This window comes from Megascapheus bottae, chromosome 16 (assembly GCF_031878675.1).
Source record: "Megascapheus bottae isolate mThoBot1 chromosome 16, mThoBot2.hap1, whole genome shotgun sequence".
Classification (NCBI taxonomy): Eukaryota; Metazoa; Chordata; class Mammalia; order Rodentia; family Geomyidae; genus Megascapheus; species Megascapheus bottae.
Window position 1 is genome coordinate 8,705,116 of NC_143524.1, and position 9,475 is coordinate 8,714,590.

General features: G+C 38.5%; 1 protein-coding gene across 1 annotated transcript; it reads left to right on the forward strand.

The window, feature by feature from the left end:
- On the forward strand, positions 1-6,616 carry LOC150052579 (olfactory receptor 5B21-like). The gene is made up of 2 exons (XM_090348719.1): positions 1-9; positions 5,613-6,616. Exons 1-2 carry the CDS (start codon positions 1-3, stop codon positions 6,555-6,557), a joined length of 954 nt encoding a protein of 317 aa, XP_090204845.1. The 3' UTR covers positions 6,558-6,616.
- Positions 6,617-9,475: the final 2,859 nt, after the last annotated feature.

Sequence of the window (9,475 nt, forward strand, 5' to 3'; positions counted from 1 at the left end):
ATGAACTATGTTTTAGAGTTCTGCTTCTGAAATGTAAACGAAACATACGTTGTGTCTTCTTTTTATTTTATTTTATTTTTTACTGTCATGGAGGGGTTACAGTTACATTCACAGTATGTCTCACACAATGATAGCCATTCTCATGTTTTTGTCCCCATTTCCCTTCCCCCACCCATCCCAATCACCTTGTTTCCCTCCTTCCCTATCCTATTTCAAATAATCAAATAAATGTATATACAATATACTAAGTAACCAAGTCAGATACAGTAACAATTTGAGATTAACATAAAGGCAAAAAAGAGAAGACAAATGACATACTACATTACGAATAATAATCACACGTTAAAGTTCTTGTTTCCATATCCTAAAGACCCTTTCATTTAGTCTCATGCTATATATGACTTTATGTACCTAGGTTTTGAGCTTTTGTAATCCTCTGCTAGGAGAGTCTTAGATGTGCACTAATTATTACAAATGTGCTGTGTCTTCTTTAAAAGAAAAACCAGATGAAATAATTCCTGATGACTTTATTATTTAAAAGTCATGATTTTTTGTCTTTGAAGTTTTCCCTGACTATAGATGAAGGCTTACCACAAATCCTCAGGTCAGGGGCCTGAGTGTACTTACAACGATTATGATCCAGGTGAGTGTATGATTTCCAAGGTGTATGACAAGCAGGATAACCCTTCTAAAATTGATAAGGTGGTGAGATTTCAGACGCTACTAATTTATGGATTCCTGGAGAGAATGTCACAATTGAAAGCTTTAGAGAAACTCCCACATGAGAATATTTAATATTTCCATCTTGCCATCCAAAGGAAGAACCAATTAAGCTGCCTAGAGGGGATAAGCTTGTTAGTAGTTAAACTTTTTGAAATTTATTTTTAATTAGTAAATAAAAATAGACATATTAGTGACACGCTAGTATTATATTGTGGTATGCTTAAAAACATATAAAACATATCTATTAGTGACACAATAATAATATGTTGGGTTACATTTAAATCATATTAAATATACATGTCTTCTAAAATATTTATTCTTTTTGGTTAAAAGGTTCAAAATCTTTCACTCTGCCTTTTTGAAAAAAAAACTATATCATTATTGTCTGTAGTTAGACTACTTTTCTAAGCAGTAGCATCTTGCACTTAACCTAACTGTAAATGACAATTTTGCCATCCGTTGTGGATGACCTGTTATGTGTACCTTCATATACATATATGTATTTTCTTTATCCGTTCAAGAGTTGACCATCTTTATAGACTGTCCATTGTGAACAAGGCTGGTTTAAACACCTGTGTGCAGTATCTATTGCTTACACACTTACATACCTTTACACTGGTGCCTGTGGTGGTATAGCAGGAGTAAACAGTACTTCTATTTCCAATTTCCTGCCTAACAACCATAGCAAATACACTGATTTACATTCTGACAATGTTTAAGAGTTCCTTTTTTTTTTCTCCATAGCTTCACTGGCATTCATTTGCGTTTTGTTTGCTATCTTTCTTTTGGTATTAATGTACATTAATTTTGGTATTAGGATACATTTTGTTCTCTGATGGATCACATCTGTAATCCTAGCTTCTCGGGAGGCTGAGAACTGAGAATCATGGTTTGAAGTCAGCCTAGGCAGGAAAGTCCATGAAACCCTTATCTTGATGTAACCACCCAAAAGACCAGAAGTGGAGGTGTGACTCAAAGTGGTCAAGTACCGGGGCCTTGAGCAAAAGAGCTCAGAGACTCAAAGACAGCACTCAATCCCTGAGTTCAAGCCCCATGAGCCCCCCAAAATGCATGTTTATGAGTTATCTTTAAATAATTATTCAAAGGGGTTTCAATTCAACGCATCAATTTATGAGTACATTATACCTAGGTATTTCATGAAATGTCATGGAAACTGTAGACAGTTTTCACTAGTGTCCACATGTGTCAATGGAATTTGCATATCCATGTCAATGAATCACAGTAAGTATTGGTATGCAAATATTTCTATATAGTTAGCAGATTGTGATGCTTGGCGTGTCAACCCTATGTAACTCTATGGTATCTAGTTCTATTTTTAATATTTCAGGAATCTCCATCTTAATGTTTATAATGGATAGACTGATTTACATTCCCACCAACAGTTTGTAATGATTGATAGTGGGTACATATTTTTGAGAACAATAACAAACACATTAGAGAAAGACATCATGAAAACTAAAGTATATTGAGTGGAATAAAATGTAAAGTCAAAAGTACATACCAAACAATAACACCAAATGTAAATACACTGCTTTTCTTCTTCAACCAACTGAGCTAGGTCTCTGGGGAAACTTCATTTGCTGTTTTTTTGAGACTGGAGTAAAATCGTATGTCATTGTCCTCAGGGACACCAGTTCTCATGGGCCTTGCACATTTATCCCTTTCGTATCTCAAGATTGGTCTGTATATCTTGATATGGCTCCACTTAACATCATTTTAAAGTGAGCAAAAGCTGGGTGTCACAGGCTTTTTGATGTTAATTTCAATTTCATGATGTTGATGTAAACGTTTGGCTATTCTGTGAAAAGGCTTTAATCATATTGCTTTATTAGTATGAGTTGGAACATTTGTAAGACATTCCCAGTTGAAAATGATTTGTATGGCACAAATGGCGTCCTTATTATGTTGTGCAGTACATTAGGAGACTTTCTCCCCTCTTTCCTCAGTACAACCCTGAGTGATGGGAATTATTTCATAATTTCTATCCAATAATCACTTTTGCTTCTGCCTCTATGACTCCAGAGAACTTGAATCTTTGCGACCGGACTTTAAGAAACTATTTGTTTAACAGAAGCTTTGACAGCCTTGTGTGAGTCAACTTGTAGTTGGAAGTTGTATTATCTTCCTCAAGTGAAAGGTAAGTTTCCAGTTCGTTTCTTTCTGTGGTGTGTTCAGGCTGCCAAAACAAGAAGTTCTAATTAAAGGGAAGTGGCAATCATTTATCCATTCAGTATGCAGAGTTTAGCACCCCAGGTTTTACTAATATCATGAGTTCTTGACATTTATTGATGTAGCAAATTCCAGGAAAAAATAAAATAGTGATTTATTCAAATAATAAATCCTTGTGTTTAGGGTTTATGTTTCTTGAGACAATGGGAAAATAAAACAAATGAAGAGATGAACTCAAGCCTTGATTGGACAGTGTCTGGTTTCTTTAGCATATCTTGAAATATGTAGTTGTGTGTTTTTGAATCCAACTCCCATGCACACCCTTCCAGACTACTTAGAAGATTTGATCAAAGGTCTAGGCTTTGTTCACTAAGGAATCTATAGAAATAAGTATGACATATATTATGATCCTGTGTGTATATGTGGACATGCACACATAGAAAAAGTTAAACATTCTCATTTCAGTTTTACCTTTTCCTGTTCTTTTCTATCCTAAATGAGCAAATACAAACACATAGAACCCAAATTCAAAACTAGACTGCTTCATGTTAGAATTTTCTGTAATAATGTATTAAACTGAATTAATTTGTTGATATAATACTTGGTTTGATTTGCTCTTTGGTTTTAGGTTTCATGAATGTGTCGTTATCTGTCATTTGTAAAATGTGATTTTGGAACAGTCTGTGATGAATTGATTATGGAAGTCAGTGAAAAATTCATGCCTAATTTGGTTTCTGCTGTTTTGGTGAATATAATCAATACATGTACAATACTTTATTATACATATATAATACTCTTTGTGTGTCTATTTACAAAGGCATTTCATGAAATAGCTTTCTTGTGTCTAGACCAGTATACATATATATTTGCTTTTTTACTTTCAATGATTTTGCTCATAGAGTCTCAGGAAAAAAAACTACTGGTATTAACTATTTGGAACATAACATGTAATATAGAAAAGTATATTAACAAATAACTCATTCATGTGAAAATATCAATGGAATGTTTATGAATTTCATTCTCTTTAATTAGAGATTCTTTATTTAGAGTTTCAGAGAAGGTGTCTTTGAAGGCACGAATTTCTCAGTACAAATTTCTCTCTAAAGAGCTGCACTTATGGAACGGTAACAATTTCTTTGTTTTGTTTTTTGGTTGGTCGTGGGGCTTGAACTCTGGGCCGGGATGTTGTCCCTGAGCTCTTCAGCTCAAAGCTACCGCCCTACACCTTGAGCCACAGCGCCACTTCTGGTTTTCGGGTGGTTAACTGGAGATAAGAGTCTCATGGTCTTTAGTGCTCCGGCTGCCTTTGAACTGCAATCCTCAGATCTCAGCCTCCTGAGTACCTAGGATTACCGGCGTGAGCCACAATGCCCAGCTTGTTTTACAGGGTTTTTTTTCATATATTTTTTATTGTAATTAATAGAAGGATTACAATATATTCACCAAATAGAAGGTGCATTGCTTCGCTTACATTGATACCCTTTCTCATGTCTTGGTCTTCATTTCCCTCCCCCCAACCCCCCAGCCCTGTTATACAGTTTTAAATAGATATTGTTATAATGTTTGGCAAAGAACAATGCTGCTGATATTGTTGGTATCATAGCAAAGATATGGAACCAACCTAGATGTCCCTCAGTTGATGAGTGGGTCAACAAGATGTGGTACTTGTACACAATGGAATTCTATGCTGCTGTCAGAAAGAATGACATCGCCCCATTTGTTAGGAAATGGAAAGACTTAGAAAAAACCATATTAAGTGAAGTAAGCCAGACTCAAAGGAACTTAGGCTCAATGGTTTCCCCCGTTCGTCATAATCAGTAGAAACCTTGGGCTCTCCTAGCACGGATTTGCAATAGAGCAAAACCTTGATACAAAAGGACATATAGTAGGATGCTAAATGAAAGGATCTCTAGGATATAGAAACATAAGCCATATAATGAATGATTGTTGTTCTTAAGGTACTATGTTATCTCTCATCTCTTTTGCTGTCCCTTGCTTATCTCATATTGTTACAGTATCTCACTTTGTTACCTGGTATATCGGATATATTTGTATTTGGTTAATTGAAATTAGATAGGGAAGGGGGGAAAACAAGATGAGGGGTGGGGGAGGGAAATGGGGACCAAGACATGGGAAAGGGTATCAATGTATGGGAATAAATGCACCATGTATCTGGCAAATATCATGTAACACTTCTATTAATTTCAATTAAAAATATATGAAAAAATAAAATAGAAAAAAACATAACCTGATTGTAGCCTGAACAATCATTTTGAGACAGTGATTTTTTTTGTGACATTTCTCAATTTTCACATTTTGGGCATATCTTTCAAGAAGGATAATTGTCTTGGGGGAGGGGGAAGGGCAAATACTTCTTCACGATGTAAGTGCTTTCTGACTGAAATGATAGAGATAAATGATACTTTAGAAAGAAAGACCCCAATTCTGACCCAAATGCAAAATATGTAATCATCATTTTGGAGACAACCTCAGTGGTTTTCGGGTAATGTGACAGGAACTGAGTGAGGCCTTCCATGTGGGTCAGGGGTCAGTTGACAGTGTTTCTGGGAACCCTGTAGTAGTAATCGAGTCATGCCATTTGTGGTCAGAGTGTGCTGTGGGGTGTTTCCCATGCACATGGTAATCTCTTCATTTCCTTCCCTTGGTTTTGACAGGTGAACCACAGCTTCACAAGGTAGATGGAGAACAACACTGAAGTGAATGAGTTCAGACTCTTGGGACTGACGGACCTTCCAGAGTTACAAATCCCTCTCTTCTTGACATTCACTCTCGTGTATCTCACCACTCTGCTTGGCAATCTGGGGATGGTGGCCTTGATCCTGCTGGACTCTCATCTCCACACTCCCATGTACTTTTTCCTCAGTAGCCTCTCTCTGACAGATTGCATTTATTCCTCAGCTGTGACACCTAGGGTGATGGCTGGGCTTCTCACCGGGGATAAAGTCATCTCCTATGGAGGATGTGCTGCTCAAATGTTCTTCTTTGTGGCATTTGCCATTGTTGACTGTTTGCTGCTTGCTGTCATGGCATTTGATAGCCATGCTGCAGTATGTGAGCCTTTACATTACACCTCCACCATGACAACCAGCGTGTGTGCTCTCATGGTGACAAGCTGCTATGTCTGGGGCATTGTCGAGTCTGCCATCCACACTGGACTCACCTTTTCCCTGTTCTTCTGCCGTTGTAATGTGGTCCATCACTTTTTCTGTGATATTCCCCCCATCCTGGCCCTTTCTTGCTCAGATATCTATGTGAATGAGATTGTGCTCTTTATCTCAGCAGCACTGAATGTCTTTTTTGCCCTGATGGTTGTCTTGACCTCCTATTTGTTCATAGCCATTGCCATCTTGAGGATGCACTCGGCAGAAGGACGGAAGAAAGCATTCTCCACCTGTGCGTCGCACCTCACTGCCGTGACCATTTTCTATGGAACCGTAATCTTCATGTACTTGCAGCCCAGCTCTAGTCACTCCATGGACAATGACCAGATGGCATCAGTGTTCTACACCATCGTCATTCCCATGTTGAACCCCATCGTCTACAGTTTGAGAAAAAAAGAAGTCAACAGTGCGCTGAAGAAAGCCATTGAGAAAATGAAGACTGCATTCATTACATCAAGTTAATCAGGCAGATTACGCAACTTGTATATCTGTGTATCTGGTTATCTATTGGTAGATAACAAAGGAGCCCCAAATTTACATGCTTCCTACAATGTTGCTTTATGGATGGTTCATCCCCTCTGTTATTTTTATGTGGGTTCACTCATGATGCTGAGGATGGTTCTAGGGGCTCAGCTGATCTTTGAAGGTCCAAGATGTTCTCATTCACACTTCTGAATGCTGATGTTGGGTAGTAGTGGATAGAGTGCCTCTTACATTTGCCCATAATAGTTTATTCTTCAAAGGCTCTACTAGCGTTCTTACATGGCATCTGTAGACTAGCATCCTCACAGTCTGAAAACTAAACAGAAAGGTTCTTGAGGTCTAAACCCATAAACCCATTCAACTTCCTCCACCATAGTATAGTGGACAAGGTGTACTAAAAGTGTGACACGGGCTGGGAGTGGCTCATGCTTGAAATTTCTGCAACTCAGGATGCAGGCATTTGCAGGATTGTGATTTGAGGTCAGTCCAAACATTAAGTTTGCAAACCACGACCCCAGCCTCTCAGTCCACGAGAGTTCGTGAGCTCCTGAGTGGCATACCATTACATGAGAAGAAGAAATAAAAGGACCATGGTCTGGGCAGCTTGGGGGGGGGTAGGAAACAAGGCCCTATTCACAAATACAAAGCAAACAAAAGGAAATGTTGACCATGTGGTAGAATATCTGCCTAGCCAACACAAGGCCCTGGGTTCACAGCCTAATGCTTCAAGGTCAAAAATGAGGCAGCAGTTTCCTTAAAAAAAACTAAACATAGAACTTCCCTATGACCCAGCCACACCACTCTTAGTGATCTACCCAGGACAGCACAAGCCAGAATATCATAAAGACACTAGCACATCCATGTTCATTTCTGTACTATTCATAATGGCCAAAGGATGGAAACAGCCCACAAGTCCTGTAGAGACATATATTATAGTAGATGAGTACATAGAAAATGTGCCTATGCACGGCGGAATTTTACTCAACCATTTGAAAGAATTAAGATTATATTATTTGCAGGGAAATAAATGGACCTTGAATAAATCATGTCAAGTGGAATAAGCCAACCTCAAAGAGATAAACAATGCACGTCGTCTTTTGTATGTGAAAACTAGATGTAAAATATAACTGGACACGATAATCTACATATCCAATCTCAGGTGTACACACACATATAATCAGACAAAAGGATGTTATCAGGAGAGAAGGAAGGACCCAAAGCCAGAACTCTTCTGAACATGTAAACTACTACTTATGGAAATGAATTCCAGGCTGTGGGAATATGGGTGACTTATGTTGTTTTTATTTATGTTTTCTTTTTCTCTTTTTCTGTTTCTAGGGGGAGGGGCAAAAAGAAGGACAGGAACAGAGGGAAGAAGGGTGAACAAAATGCATGATACTCAGTATACACTTGTAAGAAGGGGCAGGACAAAGAAACTGGGGAAAGTGAAGGAAAGGATGGATGAAATTTTCCAAAAGAAATGAGTATGCCTTACCTGAATTGTGCAACACCTTTGCAATAACAATAAAATTATACTTAAGAAATCTTTCTTAATTCCATTATTTATCTAAATATTTCTTACCCTTTATTGTAAGACCCCCGATTCAGCGGGATGTCTACAGATGGAGACCCTTCCCAAGGAACAACGAGACCACGCAGTCGGATGCAAACAGCAAGAGGTTTATTTGGGTACACGGGCGCCTGGGGCAACAAAGTCTCCTAGAAGACTTGCGCGCCGAGGCTGGGGAGAGGGGAGTATTTATGGGTAGCTGAAGCATGGTTACAGAAGCAGAAGCATAGTTACAGGGTAGGGATTGGTCCATTCAAATAAGGCTGGGGGTTTACTCTGGGCAGAAGTGGAATTTTCCTTTTTGGCTAGAGAAGGGCTTACGTGTCCTTCCTCTGGTCACAACATGTTTTTCACATGCTCCTTATCCTACTCCTTATCCTGGAATTTCCTTGTTTATACAATTCCAGTTCTCGGTCACCCTGACCGTGAGCATCTTTGCTGGTTATTTTTCAATTTCTTTTTATAGCTAAACACCAGCTGCTACACAAAATGGAGGCACTTCTGCTATCCTGGGAATTACAGTTAAGGCTATACATTTCTCATTCCCCCATTTTCTTCTGGTTCCTTGAATGGAATCTTTCATTCAATGAAGACTGTCTCTTTATTTTTCACTTGCTGATATTGCTGGGTAAGTACTAAGGCTTGAACCACTGATAATCTGTCTTTTACAAACTGGACTAATTTATTAAGAATACAGGGGCCAAAGGTGAGAATCAAAATGAGTATAATGAGTGGACCTGCTATGGTGGACAAGAGAGTTGCAAACCAAGGGGACTTATTGAACCAGCTTTCAAACCATCCTTGTTGGGAATGGAATTCCTTCTCTCTTTCTGCTAGTCTTTCTCTAAGTTTACTCATAGTTTCCCGTACAATTCCTGTCTGGTCTGCGTAAAAACAGCATTCCTCTTTTAAAGCAGCACACAAACCACCATCCTTTAAGAAAAGTAGGTCTAAACCTCTTCTATTTTGTAGTACTACTTCAGACAGGGATGTTAAAGACTTTTCTAAGGCCGTAATAGACTTTTCAATAGCTTTTAAATCTGCATTCATAGCAATCTGTAAATCCATTAATTTGTCATTATGAAGTAGGGCAGTGGTTCTGGTACCAATTCCAGCAGCTATTCCTCCAACTCCCAACAGTAAGGCCAAGGTTAGGGTAATAGGTTCTCTTGGGTATCTTTTTTTATTCTCATACAGCTCCAGGATACTTTCTGAACTATGGTAGGTAATTCTAGGCCAGAGTTGGATTAAAACACAAAAATCTGAGGTCTTGTTGAAAATACTAGATTGCACACAGGGAGTCAGGCCAGTGCTGCAGGCCCAGTAG